The sequence below is a fragment of the Halichoerus grypus genome, chromosome 8, assembly GCF_964656455.1.
Source record: "Halichoerus grypus chromosome 8, mHalGry1.hap1.1, whole genome shotgun sequence".
Taxonomy (NCBI): Eukaryota; Metazoa; Chordata; class Mammalia; order Carnivora; family Phocidae; genus Halichoerus; species Halichoerus grypus.
The window spans coordinates 766,137-786,162 of NC_135719.1; the positions used below are offsets into that span (position 1 = coordinate 766,137).

A 20,026-nucleotide genomic window follows, 5' to 3' on the forward strand; every position below is an offset into this window, starting at 1 on the left:
AGCCCTTGGGGCTGGCCTGTCTCACCTCTCCGCCCCTCCCCCCAACCCTCCCCCTCTCCTCCCACCCTCCCCCCAGCAGAGGTTTTCTCTCCCAAAGTGCTCAGCCCAGCCCTGCCTCTGAGGCCCCAGGGGAGCAGGTTCTTGAGGCTCTCTCCTGGGATCTGAAGGGTGGGTAGGGCCCAGGAATGTGCACTTAAAGGGCCTCTGGGTGATCTCTCTGTGCAGCATGCGCACGCGACACTGAGTCGGCTGGAGAACCAGCAGTCCAGGCTGTATTTGCAGAGAGAGCAGATCTTTGTCAGTTTATGATGTTGCCCTTGTTTGGATGCCCCTCTGGGTGCACTTTGAGGCAAGGATCTCAGAAAATACCCTGCATTGTTATTTGCAGTTAAGTCACTGGCCTTGGGAGAAAAGGGTCCTCTCTCTGCAGGCCTTTGGGTGGGCGGGAAGCACCTCACCTTCCTGCCCATCCCAGTTGCCTGGAGCATGGCGGGACCAAGGGCCCTAATGATCTCAGACCCCGGGCTTGCCCCGTGCTGGGTCCCTGGTGACCGTCTTTCGTTGATCACTCCAGAGGGTCTGAGCTGCCGTGTGGAAGGCACCGGCTTGGTCAGTTAGAGAGTAGTGTTTGGCTCTCGTCCTACTGCAGATCTGCTGTGGGACCTGAGCAGGTGGTTCACACCACTGCAGTGACTCGCCCCAAACCTGGGCTCAGTCTTGTGCTCTCGGTCCTCGGCTACCTGCACCCATTTTCATGGTGTTTGTCTGCATGTCTGGCTCCCACGGGGCATCACCCACGTGAGGGCTTCTCCGCAGTTCTGGTCATCTGTGCTTCCACGGGGGGGGTTGAAGACTGTCGCTGGCAACACGGCCCTGCTGGGCCGGGGTGGTGGGCAGAGGTCTGAAGGTTCTGTCCTGGGTTATCGAACCAGGCACAATCCGGGCACTGCTGTGAAGGGACTTTGCAGGTGAAATTAAGGTTTTGAGTCAGCTGACTTTAACTGATGGTCCTGGATTATCTGAGGCCTCCAGTGCAATCACGTGGGCCCTTCAAAGCCAAGGAGGAAGGCGGAAGAGTCAGAGAGATGAGCCAGAAGGAGGGCCGAGAGCTTGAATCCAAGAAGGGCTTTGCCTGCCATCACCAGCTTCGAAGGGGGGCCAAGAACGTGGGCGGCCTCCAGAAACAGAACGACCCCAGCCGACAGCTCTCGGGGAGGCAGGGACCTTAGTCCCACCGGCCAACAATTCTGCCACCAACCTGAATTGGCTGGGGAGCAGACTCCTTCCCAGAACCTCCAGAAGGAAGACAGGTTGGCTGACGCCTTGAATTTGGCCGTGTGAGACCAGGAGCAGAGGAGCCCGCCAAATCCGCGCGGACGTCTGACCTTCAGAGCTGTGAGATCGTGTATTTGTGTCGCTTGAAGTTGGCGGTAACTGGTAGGCAGCAGCGGGCCCCGGTGCACCGGGTGACGAGCTCAGGTTAACTGGCGCCTCTGGCGACAGGTGGCGGGCGAGGAGGCCGGCCCGCATTTGCACTTCTGGGGTCTGGGAGGCTGAGAGAGGGGAGCGGCTTTTACCCTCCGCACTCAGGAGTCATTACCGCCTTCAGGGATGTGACAGACCCAGTGCCAACTGCTTTTTGTGAACAAACTTTCTTAACGCTCACTATTTATCCCCATTCTACAGATGAAGTGACTGAAACACGGAAGCAACTTGCCCAAGGCCACACAACCAAGTGACGGAGCTGGGGTTTGAGCTGCTGGCCGACCGAATCCAGAGTTCTCCTCAAAAGTAGGCATCGCCCCGCGGGAGCAGGTGGATGACAGCGAAGCCCAGGCCCGCCTACTTTCCTGACCGGCCAGGTCTGCGCTCCCCTGAGGCGCCAGCAGGGGCCAGGCATCCAACCAAACCGCAGCTCCTGGATTCTCGGGGGACCACCTGCATGCCTCAAGCCTCCCACTTACTGTTCTTGGGACTGCCGCCTGCCTGCCCCACCTCTGCTTATCCCTTTTCTTTAGGTCAAATCTGCTGCTCATCCCCAGCTGTTAGCTACAGGTTTAACTGGTTTTCCAGATCACTTGTCAGAGTCAACCTCTTAGGAGATAAGCTGAGCCCTCGCCAGATAAATTTCTGCACCCCGCCTCTGGCATCTTGTAATAGTAGAAACTGCGTTAATAGTGTGATCTCATAGCTACCACTGACATGGATTGTGTTGCTCCATGCTCATAACAACCCCATGGAGCTTGTCAGAGTGTACATGTACCCACTTCCCAGATAAAGAAGGTGAGGCATAGAGAAGTTTGGTAGGTGTGCTGGTAGGTGGTGGAGCTTCACCCACACCCACATGCTGATTTTGTGCAGTAGGCAGACAGAGGTTTGGCTGAGTGATTGGGCGGATGACCATAGAGGTGCATGTACGATGGTTGAGTGGAAAGAAGGGGCCATTGCTTGCTGGCTGGATGGATGGAAGGAAGGATGCATAGATGGATGGATGGATGGATGGAAGGAAGGATGGATGGATGGATGGAAGGGTGGATGGATGGATGGATGGATGAAGGGTGGATGGATGGTTGGATGGATGGAAGGGTGGATGGATGGATGGGTGGATGGATGGATGGGTGGATGGAAGGGTGGATGGATGGATGGGTGGATGGATGGATGGGTGGATGATGGATGGATTGCTGGATGGAAGGAAGGGGTGGATAGATGGATAGAAGGAAGGATGGATGGAAGGAAGGGGTGGATGGATAAATGGATGGATGGATGGATGGATGGACGGATGGAAGGAAGGGGTGGATAGATGGATAGAAGGAAGGATGGATGGAAGGAAGGGGTGGATGGATAGATGGATGGAAGGAAGGGATGGATGATAGATGGACGGGTAGATATAGAGGTGAGTGACCAAAGGGCCTGCCAAGGGGGAAAGGTAAGGAATACAGGAGGGGTATAAGTCCACATCAGGGAGGTTCATAGGAACTCAGACCTCTTGCTTGTTCCATCATCCACCAGGAGACACTCTGCTTAGTCATCTTGGTTACCACCTGCGCTGTGGGCCAGAGAAGTTGTCCTGGAAATGTCCTCTGACTGCAAGAGAAGTCATCATTTGTGCCCTGAGAAGTCCGCAAGCACCCCTGGCTATGCCCTGGAGATGTGGCAGCTACAGCCAGAAGTGTGAAGGCTCTCAGAAAAGTCCAGAAGCTGCAGTTCATCAAAGCCAGGACTGGCGCGAAGGCAGTAGGTTATGTTGTAGGAGGGAAGGGTTAGATACCCATCAGTGTTTTAGTTATTAGTGATACTTTGTTCATCACGGATTTTTGGCATTAATTTTTTTATTTTTTTATATTTTTTCAAAGATTTTATTTATTTGACAGAGAGAGACACAGCGAGAGAGGGAACACAGCAGGGGGAGTGGGAGAGGGAGAAGCAGGCTTCCCGCTGAGCAGGGAGCCTGATGCGGGGCTCGATCCCAGGACCCTGGGATCATGACCTGAGCCGAAGGCAGACGCTTAACGACTGAGCCACCCAGGTGCCCCTAATTTTTTTATTTTTAAAAATATTGCACTCAAATATAGTTTATCTTGATTACTCTGTTTTTTGTTTTTTGTTTTTTTGGCACTCCCTTCCATTTTGCACCCGAGGGGTGTGTCTCACTTCGTCCACCCTAGTCCCGGCCCTGTGAGGGAGCAGCAGTTTCTGGACTTTTCTGCAAGCTCCCACACTTCCCCTGCTCAGTTGGTTTTGCTCTTGCATCTAGGGGAGGCAGGAGCTCGGTGGCAGGAGCCCAGAGCATGTGTGCCTCCAGTCATTTCTCGTACAGAGCCTCCTTCAATCTCTTGTTGTCCACAGATTCTCACTGTCTACACTCCTTTGCCCATCACTTAAGACCTCCTATGATACATCCCTATTCTGCTTGTAGTGTCCACCACCACTGCAGTCCTCATCAGTCTACAGGTGAGCTCCTTGTGGGGCACAACCCCCAGCTCCCTCTCTGTTCTCGTCTTGTCCTCTGTCCTCTACAGAAACTTCCTCTTCCAGAACCCCCAAATTAATAATGTGCACCACACACTGTTATGCTTTCTCCCTTAGTGTTTTGGAGAGCGTCTCGCAGAGCTGGTTGATTTTCAGCCAGCTTGTGCCCGTTAGGCTGTTAGTCTGAGTGGTCATGGGCCGGGCTATACTGGTGGTTAAGTATTTTGAAAGTCAGGTTTCCTGTATCTTGCCCTCCGCCGTGGAGATACCGGGGTGCTGGGGCTCACGCCCAGGGCCTGGTATACAGCAAGCGCAATGTAAATGCAGCAGCAACAGCCGCAGTAGCTGACATCATTCGTTCTGAGTCCGATAGTGACAGGCTGGGGCATTAAAGGTGACATTTGAAGGGCCCTGGGTCCCGGATGAGAGAGGTTTGGAGGTGCTGGGCTCCCCTCCTGATGCGATTGCAGTCAGCACGAGAGGAACAGGAATGGGTGTATGGGTTTGTGGTTGGGCTCGAGGCTCAGGGGAAACCGAGGGAGAGGAAGCAGCAGGTGGGGCCGGCGGAGGGCCCAGACCCAGGAGAGGATCCGCAGGTCGGCCGGGCCCCTGGCCCTGCGAGCAGCACATTGTCGCCCTCCCGTCCTGGCAACGAGAAATGGCCTTGCCTGTTTCTGGCATGAGTCACTTGGCCTGAGTGTGGGTCACAATTGCACAGTGAACACACACGCTTGCAGGTGCAAGGGGGCTCACGAGGGGCTGCCTGAGGGATGGGATACCTCCCTGGCCTGGTCCCCGGGGCCCCGCCAGCCATCATTCGGACCCTTCCTCGTCTGACACCTGGCCCCTCCTCTTCTCTCAGTCAGACCCCTTGCGTTCCTGCCCACAGAAGGCCCCGCTTGAGACACTCCGGCCGAGAAGCTCTCTGACTAGACCCCGTCTCTCTTGCTGCTGCGTCTTCCGGCTGCCGGGACGTCTAGGCAGCTCACAGCCCAGCGGTCTGAAGTGCGCACTCAGTGGCATCCCGCGAACCGATCTAAAGGGTTTCTGATCACAGCTGGAGTGCTTCTCAATGGATACTTGCATTCAGTTCTCTCTCTCCCTCTTTTATTTTTTAAGTAGACTCCACGCCCAACATGGGGCTTGAACTCACGACCCCGAGATGAAGAGCCGCCTGCTCTCCTGACCGAGCCAGCCAGGCACCCCGTCTCGCTCTCATTTTTTTTGAGCTGAAATTCAAATAAAATGAAATGAAACATTTAAAGTGTGCAGTTCAGGGCACTTAGCACGTTCACAGGGTTGTGCAACCACCACCCCCATCTGGTTTCAAAACTTTATCATCCCTGCAGAACCTCCCACGCCCGTGAGGTAACCACTGCTCATTTCCTCCACCCCAAATTCCCCCTCAGACACGAATCTGTTTTCTGTCTCTGGGAATTTGCCTGTTCTGGATGTTTTATATAAAGGGACTCCTATACCAGGTGACATTTTGTGTGTGGCTTCTTTTTTTTTTTTTTTTTTTCAAAGATTTTATTTATTTGACAGAGAGAGACACAGTGAGAGAGGGAACACAAGCAGGGGGAGTGGGAGAGGGAGAAGCAGGCTTCCCGCGGAGCAGGGAGCCCGATATGGGGCTCGATCCCAGGACCCTGGGATCATGACCTGAGCCGAAGGCAGACGCTTAACGACTGAGCCACCCAGGCGCCCCTTGTGTGTGGCTTCTTAACATCATGTTTTTGAGGTTCTAAACTGTAGCATGTATCAGTATATTTTATTTTATTTTATTCTTCTGAGAGAGAGAGAGAGAGAGAGAGAGGAAGGAGTGGGAAAAGGCAGAAGGAGAGGGAGAAGCAGACTCCCCGCTGAGCAGGGAGCCCGACGTGAGGCTCAATCTCATGACCCTGAGATCATGACCTGAGCTGAAACTCAGAGTCCCATGCTCTACCGCCTGAGCCCGCCAGGTGCCCCAATTTTTGTTTAAGGCTGAATAACAGCCCACTGAATGGATAGACCACATTTTGTGTATTCATTCCTCTGTTGGTGGACACTTGGGCTGTTTCCACCTTTTGGTTGTTGCGGATGCAGCTGCTGTGAACATTTGTGGGGAGACACCTGGCCAGGGCATCACTGGATCCCATGGGAACCCCGTGTTTACCTCCCTGAGCACCTGCCAGACCCTTTCCCACAGAGGCTGCATCTTGTCTCAGTGCCCCAGCAGTGAGAGCGGGTCTCCATTTCTCTTGCGGAGACCCGTAATTTTCTGGGGGTTTTTGGGCTGTAATCATAGCCCTCTGAGTGGGTGTGAAGCGCTATCTCATTGTGGTTGTGATTTGCATTTCCTTCGTGACTAATGTTGTTGAACATGTTTTCATGTGCTTGTTGGCTGTTTGTCCATCTCTTTGGAGAAATGTCTGTGTAGGTCCTTTGCCTATTTTTTAAAATTGATTTACTCGCTGTCTTTTGTTGAGCTGCAAGAGTGTTTTATATATTCTGGATACTAAACTCTTACCAGATATGTGATTTTTGAAAATATTTCCCCCCTTCTGTAGGTTGTCCTTCGGCTTTCTCAATGACGTCCTTGGACGCACCGAGTTGGTAATGTTGGTGGAGTCCGCTTTATCTGTTTTCCCTTCAGTCCCTTCCTTGCAGCCCCACTTGGAAGTGGGCCTGACTCCGGAGCAGCGCTGGTGGGTCGGGGGTGCTGGGAGCTGCAGGAGACGGCAGGCGTCCTGCCTGTGTGGGGTCTCATCGGAGGGAGGTGACACAGGTCTGTGGCATGAGCCATCGGCAGGCCTGAGATGGGGCAGATGAAGCGCTGGCCTGGAGAAAATTCAGGAAGACGTCCTGGAGGGACAGTGCAGAAGGGTGGGGTTTGGGAAGGTGGGATGGTGCTCCGGGCAGGGGGAGCTGCGTCAGCGGGGGCAGGGCGGTGGGGGTGCTGGGGGGCGCTGCAGACCAGCAGACCTGATGTCAGAGTCCGCTCTGGCAGCCACCCAGCAGCCCCGGGCTGCCACGTGCCGTGTGACAGCCTCGGCCCCTTCCCCGTGCGGGAGGATGATGGTGCCCACCGCACCGGCATTCCCAGATGGGTCACTGTTGCTGCGGTCACAAATGATCACAACCTTAGGGGCTTAAAAACAATGTCAATGTATCAGCTCCGTTCTGGAGGTCAGTGCTCAGGTGGGCACGCTGATTCCTCTGTTCAGGTCTCAGACGCCCGGAATTGGGGGTCCGTGGGCCTGGGCGGGCATGTATGTAGGTATGATTTTATTCATTTTGAGAGAGAGAGCGCACAAGCAGGGGCAGAGGGAGAGAGAAAAGCAGGTTCCCTGCTCCTGACATGGGGCTCAATCCCAGGACCCTGAGATCATGACCTGAGCCGAAGGCAGATGCTCAATGGACTGAGCCACCCAGGCGCCCCAAGGGCCTGGGCTTTTATGTACAGGTTCTGGGGGGAGAATCCTTCCCAAACTCATCCCAACTTGGGCAGAGTTTAGTTCCTGCGGTTGCGGGACTAAGGGCTCTGGTTCCTTGCTGGCCGTGGGCTGGGGCCTCGCAGCACAAGGCCACATGTGTCTCTGTTCCCCCCCTCCCCGTCTTCCAGCCAGCGGAAGTGGGGAGTCCTCCTCTGCACCGTCTCTCTGCCTCCAGCTGGAGAAAGGGCTCTACTTTTAAGGATATATGGGATTAGGTCGGGGCCCCCGTGATAATCAAGGCTAATCTTCCTAATTTAAAGCCTGTAACCTTAATTTCATCTGCAAAATCCCTTTTGCCAACATAATATAGTCACAGGTTCTAGGGATTAGGGCATGGACGTCCCTGGAGGACTATCTGTCTATCACAGTCCCAGGCGACACTGAGTAGAGTTAACCATGATTGATACCAGCTGATAGTGTGGTCTGGGTGGTTCGTGTGGGATTAGGGGGTGATGAGGTCGTACCCGGGGCTGGGGCGACATTTGCTTGGTGAGGCTTTGGTGTATTATTCTCCAGTCTGGTGCTTCTGAGACAAATCACCTGGGGATACACGCACAGGGATGTTGTTAAAATGCGGATTCTGACTCAGGAGGCCTGGGGCAGGGCCTGAGATCCTGCGTTTATAACAGATTCCCAATGCTGATGTTGTTGGTTTAGGGATCACATTTTGAGTAGCAAAGATCCTGTTCATTCCTTCAACAACCATTCCCTGTAGACCAGGCTCTGTGCTCGGCCGTGATGAGCGTTTTCCCCCTCGTGCAGTTTACAAGTTAGTGGGGAGGACAGGGACGTATAAACAATTGTGTAATGAAAGCAGAAAGAGTTTTCACAGTAATGATGTAGGAAAGAATGTTGGGGTTCGAAGCCGACGGCCAAGAAAGACTTCTTGAGATGTCTTTGGTGCACAAAGGTGGTTTTATTAAAGCACGGGGACAGGACCCGTGGGCAGAAGGTGCTGCACTGGGGTCTTGAGGGGTGGCCCATTATATACTTTCAAAGGGAAAGGGTTAGGGACAGTGTAAGTGTCTAAGGAATTTTGGAAAGAAGGTTTCCAGGACCTTGAGGAGGCCGGCTGCTGTTAGAAAAGGTCATTTATTACTGTCTAGTGAAATCCTAGTCATGAGACACTTCAGATGCGTATCAGGGGGCTATATGCTTGGGGGATGATTGTTAACGTATCTTGGAGGATTGAGATAAAGAAAGTTTCCAAAAGAATTTTTCTATGTTAAAGTAGACTTATGGGATCCTGGGGGTCGGACTTGTCCTCAGCCAAGCGTCCACATCGAGGCAGCTGAGCTCCTGGACGAAGGGCACTCTGCCTTTTTCAAGGACTTGTCAATGGGCTGGAGGGAGTAAGGGAATGCAATCATTTTCCTTCTGCCTTTGTTCCCACATCAGTCACCCTAACACATTGTGTGCCTTTCCCACTCTTACTTCTCATGAGTGCGCTGGAGGGTTTCCCAGAGGCCACATCGCGTGTGGCAGATTGAATGCAGAAGCAGATACGGGAATGCCATGCTTTTGTTTCAGCCAGACGTGAAGGAGATTTGCAAAAATGTACAGTGATGCTATTTTCCCTCACTGAATTATTATTTTTTTAAATTCAGTGATTTATCATTAAAAAAATAGGCTGTTTATGTCTGTTGAAAAACAGAAGTCATCCGAGCAAATTTGTAGATGTGTGCTTTATTCGGTGACTCCTGGGTGGGGCAGCACGTCCCCAACTCACCAGCACGATGGGGGCCTTGACAGGAGGGAGGGCCAGGAAGTCAGCGGCAGGGAAGGAAGGGCTGTTTAGGGCCGGGCATCTTGTTTTCCTGGATAAGGGACTGGCAGAGTGTTTATCCTGCAGGTGCCCCCCATCGTGCCGGTCTGGAAATTTCAGCCTCTTCAAAGGTGACCTTCTTGTCTACAGAATAAAGGGTGAGCCCACGGGAGAGGGCGGTGAGGAAACGCCCCCACTCTGCGTGGACACGCGTTCTGTGACTTCTGGCACCACCGTCCGCTCAGCCGCAGATTGCTAAGCTGGCCCTTGTTCCGTGTCCCCAGACACTCACCCCACAGGTGGTCTGTTTCCCCTTGAAGGAAGCCTGGTCATTGGCGTGCTGTCTGTCCCTGTCGCAGTTTGGCGACAGCCACCCCCCTGCCCCACCAGCCTGCACAGCCTGAATGTGGCACGGAGCTTCTGCTGACCAGCAGGTGCTGACGGAGGGCAGGGCTCCGCTGCAGTCCGGCTCATGCCCCTTCCCTGACCCCTCGGGCTGGGGCAGCAAATCCCAGAACGCAGCTGGGGCAGTTTTCAGGGCGCAAAGCGATGGACAGAAACAAGTGGAGTAGGGGCGCCTGGGTGGCTCAGTCGTTAAGCGTCTGCCTTCGGCTCAGTCGTGATCCCAGGGTCCTGGGATCGGGCCCCGCATCAGGCTCCCTGCTCAGCGGGAAGCCTGCTTCTCCCTCTCCCACTCCCCCTGCTTGTGTTCCCTCTCTCGCTGTCTCTCTCTCTGTCAAATAAATAAATAAAATCTTTAAAAAAAATAAAGATTAAAAAAAGAAGAAACAAGCGGGGCTCACACCCGTAGGGTTAGTGCTTCATGCTGGGCTGTGTGTGTGGGCTTGTGGGGTTGTCAGAGAGAAATGGACTTGTAAGGCCGGCTGCCCGCCCAGGGGCACCCGTGCCGTGCTTGTCCACACTCACCCTGCTCTTCTTGAGAACGTGAGTGGGGGCTGTGGGTCCTAGTGCGCCTGAATCTCTCACCCACGGTGATGCACAGGTAAGTGGCAAAGCAAGGGTGACAACTGGGTCTGTCCATTGCTTGCGGTTTGTTTAGCCGGTTGAAAACATAAAATTCTGTTAAATTTTTCCTAGTGTCTTGTCATTTGAAAATAATAGTCATGGGTGGATGTGAAGGTCAGGCTTGTATCTCAATAATATTCCAGCTTAAATTCCGAGTTACATGTAGTTGAATTGTGTAATTTAGACTATAACGAATCCACTGTGTTAGCGAGACAGACACACTTGGTGATGTTTACACTGAGCACAAAAGAGCCATTTAATTTAAACAAGATAATTCAACATTTGCTTTGCCTGGAGCTCATGAAACGTCATTCCGTTAAATCATGTCTCCAATCATGTCTCCATTTACGTAAGAGGACTGTCCTATCAAAGCTACTTTATTGTTACAGAAGTTAGAATGGTTCAGCATATTGTTATTAAGTTATGAACATACACTGAGAAACACTGTTTCGAACAAAGTACACTTGGCTACAGTAAGAACAACTGAGCATCTCCTGTGTTGTGGGCGCAGTTGTACACGCCTGGAGTCGTGGAGGGAGACAGAAATGGTGGGGGCCGGGATGAGGGTCCCCAAAAGATATCGGGCCCTGATCCCTAGAACCTGTAAATGTCACCCTTGCATAGAAAGAGGTTCTTTGTATTTGTTTTGTTTTTCTTTAAATTTTTATTTAGGGGCACCTGGGGGGCTCAGTGGGTTAAGCATCTGCCTTTGGCTCAGGTCATGATCTTGGGGTCCTGGGCTGGAGCTTCTCAGCGAGGAGCCTGGTTCTCCCTCTTTCTCACCCTCCCCCTCCCCTGCTCATGCTCTCTCTCCCTCTCAAATGACTAAATAAAACCTTTAAAAACAAACAAATAAGTAAATAAATAAATAAAGTTTTAGTTAAATTTTACTTAGTTAACATACAGCGCAATATTGGTTTCAGGAGTAAAATTCAGTGGTTGATCACTTACATATAACACTGAGCGCTCATCACAACAGGTGCCTCCCTTAATCCCCATCCCCCACCCAGCCCATCCCCACCCACCTCCCTCCATCAACCCTCAGTCTGTTCTCTATTGTTAAGAATCTCTTATGGTGGGGCGCCTGGGTGGCTCAGTCGTTAAGCATCTGCCTTCGGCTCAGGTCATGGTCCCAGGGTCCTGGGATCGAGCCCCGCATCAGGCTCCCTGCTCCGCGGGAAGCCTGCTTCTCCCTCTCCCACTCCCCCTGCTTGTGTTCCCTCTCTCACTATGTCTCTCTCTGTCAAACAAATAAATAAAATCTTTAAAAAAAAAATTTAAGAAAAGATAAAATAAAATATTAAAAAAAAAAGAATCTCTTATGGTTTGCCTCCCTCTCTCCTTTTGTCCCCCTTCCCGTATGTTCATCTGTTTTGTTTCTTTTTTTATTTTTTTAAAGATTTTATTTATTTATTCACGAGAGACAGAGAGAGAGAGAGGGAGGGAGGGAGAAACAGGCTTCCCGATGTGGGGCTCGATCCCAGGACTCCGGGATCATGACCTGAGCCAAAGGCAGATGCTTAACGACTGAGCCACCCCGGCGCCTACTGTTTCTTAAATTCCACATATGCGTGAGATCATACGGTATTTGTCGGAAGCGGTTCTTTGTAGATGTGGTGCAGCTAAGGGTCTTGGTATGAGCGGTTGCCCTTGCTTAGCAGAACGGCCCCAGGCACGCTTACGGAACTCCTCTGAGAGGCGAGCAGAGGGAGGCTCCTTGTCCGTGTGTCTGAGCAGGAACACGAGGCTGAGGCAAGCGGGGGGCGGGGGCGGGGTGGGGGTGGGAGCACACACTCCTCCGAGCCCCCGGGGCAGGGCGGACCTGCGGACGGACACCGAGACTTTGGCTGGGAGCTGAGGTCTGCGTAACTGTGGGCAAATGCCTTTCTGCTGTTTCAGGTCAAAAATAAAAGGTGACATTCTTGGGAAAGGATGAAACTGGGGCAAGTCCTGTGGGTGAATGACTGCATTTTGGGTTTATTGTTTCTGTTTTAACATGTAAATCCATCACAGATTTCTTTTTGTTATTTAATGAAACCTTACAGATTGTGGTAAAACACACAGGACACAGACCTTACCATCCTGACCGCCCAGAGCTCAGCGGTATTAAACACACGCGCACCGAGTACAGCTGTCCCTGTCCCCCAGACTCTCCTTATCCTGGGGGCCAAGGCCCTGTCCCCACCACACAGCAGGTCCCCAGCCCCCGTCACCCCCCTCACCCCCTTCACCATCGACTCTCTGTCTGTGTGAGCTTGAGACTCCGGTGCCTCATGAGAGGAATCTTACAGCATCTGTCCTTTTGTGACTGGCTCATCTCACCAGGCATCATGTCCTCCGGGGGCATCCGTGTTGAGCAGGTGTCGGGCGTCCTTCTGAGCGAGGACCTCAACCACCTCCATTCGACCTCAGTCTGTACTTGCTGATTTTGTTCTTCTTTCCGGCTTATCTCTTAACCTGGGCGAAAGACCAGAGCATCCCGTGATGGGAACAGAAACCGCCCCCTCGAGCAGTCAGGACTGCCCTGAGCCCGCGCGAGCCCCGTGACCGACCCCGAGACAGGGATGGACCTGACCTTCACCGCCCACCTGCCCACATTCTCCTCCTATAGACCTGGAGGTGTTTTCCTCACTTTGGACGCTGGCCCGCTGTCTTCCCGGTGCCGGCCCCCCTGAAATGAATCCCTTTCCTGTCTGTCTCTCTGCCTTCGATTCTGTCAGCGGCGCGTGGCCGAGCCTGGTCCACCTGGGACCCGCGGAGGGAGGGGCTGGCGCACCCCGGCGGCCCCGCCACACTTCCCTTTCGAGGCCGCATTGTGTGTAGAGACCATGCGTGTTTATCGTTCATGCACCGACGGGCACTCGGGCCGCTGACTCCTTCCCACTGCTGTGAAGGCGGGTGCGGTTTATCTTCGGGAACCTGCTGCCTGTTCTCTGAGCACACACCCAGGCGTGGGATTGCTGTGGTGGCGTTATTTTTAAATGGATTTAACAAATAATTATTTAAAGACTTTCCTGAAGTTTTAGTTTTGAATACACTAACCAGTAACTACAATTATAGCGACTGATATAACCCACTTATATGGGTTTTGGGGGGGAATTCGCAAGAGGTTTTTTTTTTTTTAAGATATTTATTTATTTATCTGAGACAGAGAGAACACAAGCAGGGGGAGCAGCAGAGGGAGAAGCAGACTCCCCGCTGAGCAGGGAGCCCGATGCAGGGGCTCCATCCCAGGACCCTGAGATCAAGACCTGAGCCGAAGGCTGAGCCACCAAGGCACCCCAGAGTTCTCGGCAGTTTTGAAGAGTGTCGGGGTCCTGTAGTTGGAGAACGCTGGCCCAGGGTGCTGGCAGGGGCGGGTACGAGCTGCCACCTGCCTGGAAGGTGATTAGGAGCCATGGGACCCTCTGCAAGTGGGAGTCAGGGGTGACCTCTGGGTTTCCGGCTTGCACAACCGGGTGGGGTGCCGAGGAGGCCGGGCTGGGGCGGGAAGCTGCTGAGGTCGGTTCGGTCCACTTGAGTGCAGGTGGCAGTGGGTCCCCCCCAGGAGGACGGCTTCCAGATGGTTGGCCAGATGGTCTGAAGCAGGAGGGAGGTGCGGCTGTAGCTGGAAACCTGCGGGTTACTGGCTGTGTGGGTGTCCTGCCCGAGCTGGGTCAGGAGCTCCAGGAGGTCAGGAACGGGGTGGGATGATGCTCACCAGGTATGCACACGCGGGAGTTTGATGCATGCTTGGAGCGTGCGTGGGTCTGGGCGGCACCGTCGTATCGTGTGACAGCAACCTGCCTCTTCAGGCCCCACGGGAGCCTGGGGCCAACCGACAGATCAGTGACACTGATCCTGTTTGCTTTGCAAATGCTCAAATTTGGTGCATCACGGATGCTTGCGTTGATTTTGACTTTTTAAAAGCATTAGAATGTTACCTTTACTATAGAGATTTTTGGCAGCCCTTAAACTTGACACCTGGTGGGGGGGGTGGCGTTCCTTGGGCCTCACTTTAGTCCTGCCCCAAAACAGCTCCGAGCACCGCCCAGCGCCTGACCCTGATCCTGAGCACCTGCATTCATGAGTGGTGACCTCGCCAATGCTGGGACGGTGACATCGCGGTCTTGCGTTATCTGGGTCAGGTCGGGGGTCTCGGCCTCCTCCCGACCCCCCTGCCTGATCGTCCTCATGGCACTTACCACCCTGCCCTGGGGCATTTCCGAAACTAGCAGAGCGCGAGCCTGGCGGGGGGCGGGGACCCTGACTGCATCGCTTCTCCTGGAGTCCACGGGGCCCGAGTGTTCTGTAAATACTTCACGAAGGAATGACAGCCAGGGGTCATCAGGCAGGCGCTTGCCTTGTGCTCATGATGTCACCGAATCGTCACGGCAACGCGGGCAGTGTTATCGTCCATGGTTTACAGAAGGGGAAACCGAGGCACAGAGCGGTGACATAACTTGCCCAAGGTCATACGGCTGGTGAGTGGCCAGACGGGGATTTGAACCTGGGCATTCTGGCTGAGCGCGGGGCATTCTGGGTAACTTTGGGGTGGAGGGCCTGTGCACCGCGCCATGTGAGCTGCTGTCCCCATCTCCACCCACCTCCGTGACCAACCCTGAACCCCCAGAATGCCTCCAGACGCCCCCTGGGGAGCAGCACTGTGCAGCGAGCTGCCTTCCCATCAGGAATGGACGCACCCCGGGCTCTGGTCTGGTGCATCCGCCGCCTCAGGGTCTGCTCATGGGGGCAGAAGGGCCAGGCGGTCCCTGTCCTGAGGCCGGGAGGCCAAGGACACCCAGTTGGGCTTTTGCCTTCCTTCCTAGGACGGCGAGGAAGGGGACCGCAAGCTCAGCCACGCCTGGACCTCGGGGACGTCCAGGTAGGCAAGGCCCACGGACCCTGGCACGGCCTTCGATGCCAGAAGGGGTAACGGCTCGTGGCTTCACTTTGAAGAAGCATGTTTCCCGTACGCCCTCCTGTGGACCTCAAAACGTACCGGTTCTCCCCTACTGGTAACTGTTCATCCTGTGCTAAGCACTTTCCGTGAGTTAGCTCATTTAATCCTATTCTAGGATGAGGTATTCTCATCCCCATTTTTCAGATGAAGAAGTTGAGGCTCAGAGAGGTTGAGTGACTTGGCTGGGCTCACCAGCAGGTAAGTGGTGCAGCGGGCGGTCACCACCAGCCGGGTCCTGTGGAACCGTCCCTCTCAGGTCACAGCAAAAGTGGGATGAAGAGTGCCTGCAGAGACCGCAAGGGCAGCTGCGCCCGCCGGCCGTGGGTCCGAGGGAAGGTGGCCCTGGGAGGTTCCGGAAGTGGGTCTTGCCCTACTTTGGGCTTCGTGCCTGTAACTGAGGGTGGCGTGCTGGCCCCGGCCCCCACGGGAGATGGTCAGGGGTGCCCCCGGCTGCTCCCCCCGGGGCGTGGGTGTGGGGCTCAGACCCTTCTTCCTCGGCGCATTCCCGCTCACCCTCTGTCGCCGTTGGGGGCTTCGGCTGGTGGCCAGGGCTGCTGGTCCCAGTCAGGAGCTGCCCTCCCCTCTGGGAATTCTCGTCCCCCGGGCTTCCCATGTCCTGATGTCCCCCATCTCACCTCCACCTCTGTGTTACACACTCACACTAGCCCTTCCCGAGCAAGAGCACTCTCTCACGCTTCTGGGCTTTCTCTGCCTGGGGTGCCCTCCCCATCTGCTCTGCCTGGCAAGTCACCCTTGCCTATCCCACCTCCTCGTAACTCTGTGGGGCTTTCTCCAACCCCCCACCACGTGCCCTTTCCTCCTTGGTGTCCCCACGGCCCTTCCCGCCCCATCCTCTGACAGAGGCTCAAGTGATCTGTCTCGAGACTGAAAGATGCTGCAAATCCTTTGCTCCACTTCCTGTTAGGAGGAGCAGCTTGGTCCCCTTCCCTTGTGACCCAGCGGGCCTTGGTGACATGCTGGATCCCTGGGATGTTGGAGTCTGAGGCTGGGTCATAAGTAGCCTTGCAGCTTTTGCCCGAGCCTCTTGGAAGGTGGCTCTTGGGACCCAGCAGCCACCCTGAGGAACCCAAGCCACACGGAGAGGCCAGGTGAGGGTGCTGGGGGGACAGCCTCAGCTCAGCCCCCAGCCAACATCAACTTCCAGCCACTGGACGCCCCGCCCAGTCGAGCCTTCAGTAACCCCAGCTGCTGTGACCGTGACCTCAGGAGAGCCCCATCCTCAACCCCCAGGACTCAGAAACCTAACAGAAACTGTTTCAAGCCATTAAAGTGTTGGGGTGATTTGTCCCAGGGGTAGCAGATCACCTAAACGGTCTCCCTCATCAGACCACGAGTCCCCAAGGGCAGGGTCCATGTCCTTGTCACTCTGGATCTCCAGCCCCAGCCCAGCGGTCTGCTAAGGACCAGGGACTCCTCAGATACCCTTTGAGTGAACGAATGAAACCCATCAAAAGTCACTGTTCACCCTGAGATAGAAGAGATTTATTAGCAAGAGGTAATCAGGAAACATATATTTTTACAAAAATGGAAATTTCTTTTTTTTTCCAAACAAGCTGTAAGTTGAAATATTGTAGGACTTGAAATAGAATTCTCATACCACTAGGTATTGCTTACAGCAGAAGTTGTTTGTCGTCGTGAGCATGCCTGCCGCTTGAGTGAACCCGCGCTCTCTCTACTGTACAGTGTAAAAAATCGACGGTAGTATTCACAGAATAAGCACTACGGTACTATATTCCTGCTAGAAGGCGCTCAGACGGGACCACAGTATATGCGATAAAAACACTCGGTTATTGATTCCCTAGTTCTACGGTGTGGTACTATTTTCACAAAGCAGACAGACTCAGAGCATCTCAACGGAAGCTTGGAGTGACCATTGGGCAGCTAGGAGAGGAGGAGTGACGTGTTCTGTGTCCCCGACTTGCAGTGAACGCCGGGCCGCGGTCAGCGCAGGCCAGCGCGACCTTGTGTTGTGACTCCGTGTCCCTCGGGGCGCTCCGGGGCCTCGCCCGGGGTTCACGGAGACGGCTACTCATGCTACCTGGTGTGAGTCCTAGAGCGCGCAGCACGCAGTGCCGGCACGAGGTGGTGGTGCTGGTGACACGGGGCGTGGTCCTCGGTGGAGGGGACACCCCTCCGTCCGGGTTACTGGGAGACGGGGGAGCTTGGACCCCTGTGATTTTGGCTGAAAAAGCTGCTTTGGAAATTGGCATCACCATCAGCGGGAAGATCTGTGAATGACTGGACTTCAGGGTGCGGTCCCCTCCCGCCTCCCCCCACCCCCCAGTTAGAACAATTACATGGAACATGCTGGGAGGACGCCCGGGGGTGGGGGGCGGACGCAGCCCGGGGCCGGGGCCGGGGCGGGCCGGAAGCAGGACGGTGTCCAGGCTCGTGTCTGCACGGGCTCCGTCCCCCCTCCCGAGAGAGCGAGGGGCCGGGAAGACTCGGACGTCGTCGTTGGAAAGAACCAGGTGCTGCGGGACGCGGGGAAGGGCGACGTCGGAAACGGAGCCGAGCGCCTATTCCGGTCTACAGGAATCTAAGAACGAGAACGGACTGGTGTTCTTGGAGAAGCACATACTAAAGAGGAAAATCCAGGAACCAGACGACTATGTACAACATCACACAGAGCGTGTCCGTGGTGCGGCTGGGGCCGGCCGGCTTCAGGTGGGCAGTTTGGGCTCCATGCGGAGCGAGGACTCGTAGAGGCTTTCCTCGTCCATCACGAAGGACCGGTCCAGCAGGTACTGGGTCACCTGAGAGGAGGAAGAGACAGAAGGAGAAGCGGCCGCAGGGCCGCGGGGCCGCAGGGCCTCCGGGACACCTGACGGCGGACGCCGGGCCCGGGAAGCAGGCCCTCCGCGGGGCGGCCAGGCCGGCGCACGGCGCTCACGGGCCTCACGCCGCGTTTTGTCTTCATGTTGTCTTGGTATTGTCGTTGAACATCGTCCTGACAGGAATGCTAAGTCACAGGGGGTCAGCGGGACCCTCGACTGCCTTTCTTTGGTGGAACGCTAGATGAAATGTTTTGGGGCTTTTTAATTTTTTTAAAGATTCTAATTATTTATTTGAGAGAGAGAGAGCATGAGCAGGGGAGGGGTGGAGGGAGAGGGAGAAGCAGGCTTCCCGCTGAGCAGGGAGCCCGATGCGGGACTTGATCCCAGGACCCTGGGATCATGACCTGAGCCTAAGGCAGACACTTAACCCACTGAGCCACCCAGGCGCCCTGATTTTGGGCTCCAATCTTGAAAAAAAAAAATCGACCATGTCAAGTGTAGAATCTAAGTGGTGGGTGGGTGTCTGGGGGTTTACATGTTCTCTCAACGTGTCTTTATGCTATGAAGATAGATTTAAACATTAGGTTGACAGAGCTCCAAGCCACATTCACCCCAGGAAGGAAAGTGGGAACGGGCTGGGTGAGGGCCGGGGCTCCCCGTCTGGTCTTGCACGGCTCATTCCGGGGAAAAACCTTGGAGTGGACAATCCGGAGGACCCACGGCCGGGCTGGGTTCCTACAATTAGATGTGCCTGAGGGTGCCCGGGGAAGCCCCAGCTTCGCCAAGAGTCCTTCCAAGGCTCGTTCATTTGTCAGCTGTGGAACCAAACACATCACACGTCTTACATGGTATTTGGGAATCTTCGGATGGCTGCTAAAGCAAAATCAGGTCTCTGCCGCGAGCATCTTGGCTCCTGGACCCTGTGCTATTGTGGGGGCGGGAGCGGCGAACACGCTGGCTCCCAGTCACAGACACAGGGATGACCGTCTGGTTCATGGCTCTCACCAACACCTCCAGGAAGTGGACTCCAGACATCACAGTCTAGATTAGCCCATACCCGCTGATAAAGACGTGAGTGTCTGGCCGCTGGTCTTCCTCGCCCAGCTCCAGCCTCCCACCAACACCCCTTTCTAGATAAACCTACAGAAATTTGGACCCGTGGGCACCAGCACATGGACGAGCTAGTTCTCTCCATCACGAGCATGCTCAAGGTCGAGCTCCCACAGTTCTGTGTCAGGGGAGACGGGCTGCAAACAGCACCCCCGGGAAGCGGTTAGGGACAGGAGAAGGGGCCCCAGGCCTGATCCAGAGCCTGGCACGTAGCACGTGCTCAAGAAATATATGTGGAATGACAGAATGAACACAGAGCAAGGGGAAAGGGGCCCCATCAATAACCCACTGGTTCTTCTCAAAAACAGATTCTCAGAGGGCAAATCTGCAGTAAAGGAAAGTGAAGCTTGACTTTCTGGGGTGCGTGGTGGTCAGTCTGGGGCTGGACGCTCTGTGAGCTGTGAGCTAGAAGGCTGAGAGGCTCTGGATGGGAGGGGACGGATCTCTGGGCAGAGAAGAGATCATAGGATTCGAGCCAGAGTTTGGGTCAGCAAGTCTCAGTGACTGTATCTGTAAAACGGGGCACACGGTTCAGAGAGTGAAGTGAGACCAACATGCTGTCTTTACAAATGCAATTAAACCAGTTCTGTAAGCTCCTTTCCTGGCTTCCCAGGGTCCTCAGGACCAGGTTCCGGATCCTTCCGGGAGCCCAGGCTCACCTGGCTTGGCCTGCCTACGGCAGTCACCCCCAGACAGGCCCTCCCCGCCTCCCAGAGCTGGTCTTGCTCGCAGGCCCCCACGCGGGCAGCACCCCTCTGCGTGGACCTGCGTGTGCTCTCTGCCGCCCTGGAGGTCGCAGCCAAGGGCAGACCGAACCTAAGCGCCCATCACGAGAGCTGGCTAAGTAGGCGCTCTCTCTGCCTGTGAGGCCGATGGTCTGAGACACGCTGTCGAGGAAGAAAGGGACTCGGAGCAAGGAGGTGTCCTACGCTGCCACGTC

General features: G+C 54.8%; 1 protein-coding gene and 1 long non-coding RNA gene across 3 annotated transcripts in view; one reads left to right on the forward strand and one right to left on the reverse strand.

Moving 5' to 3' along the window:
• The first annotated feature begins 1,705 nt into the window (after positions 1 to 1,705).
• On the forward strand, positions 1,706 to 16,468 carry LOC144382825 (uncharacterized). The gene is made up of 7 exons (XR_013450230.1): positions 1,706 to 2,283; positions 3,010 to 3,234; positions 3,847 to 3,951; positions 4,832 to 5,450; positions 6,519 to 6,564; positions 15,045 to 15,233; positions 15,323 to 16,468. It is a non-coding gene; the product is annotated as an uncharacterized LOC144382825 (long non-coding RNA).
• A 1,329-nt stretch (positions 16,469 to 17,797) lies between these two features.
• RASGRF1 (Ras protein specific guanine nucleotide releasing factor 1) overlaps positions 17,798 to 20,026 on the reverse strand; it is a 101,698-nt gene continuing 99,469 nt past the window's right edge. For both annotated transcript variants that reach the window (XM_036068685.2, XM_036068686.2), the window contains one exon: positions 17,798 to 17,955. In XM_036068685.2, coding sequence (XP_035924578.1) covers positions 17,863 to 17,955 — 93 coding nt within the window. In that variant the 3' untranslated portion in view covers positions 17,798 to 17,862. The remainder of the gene's footprint in view (positions 17,956 to 20,026) is intronic.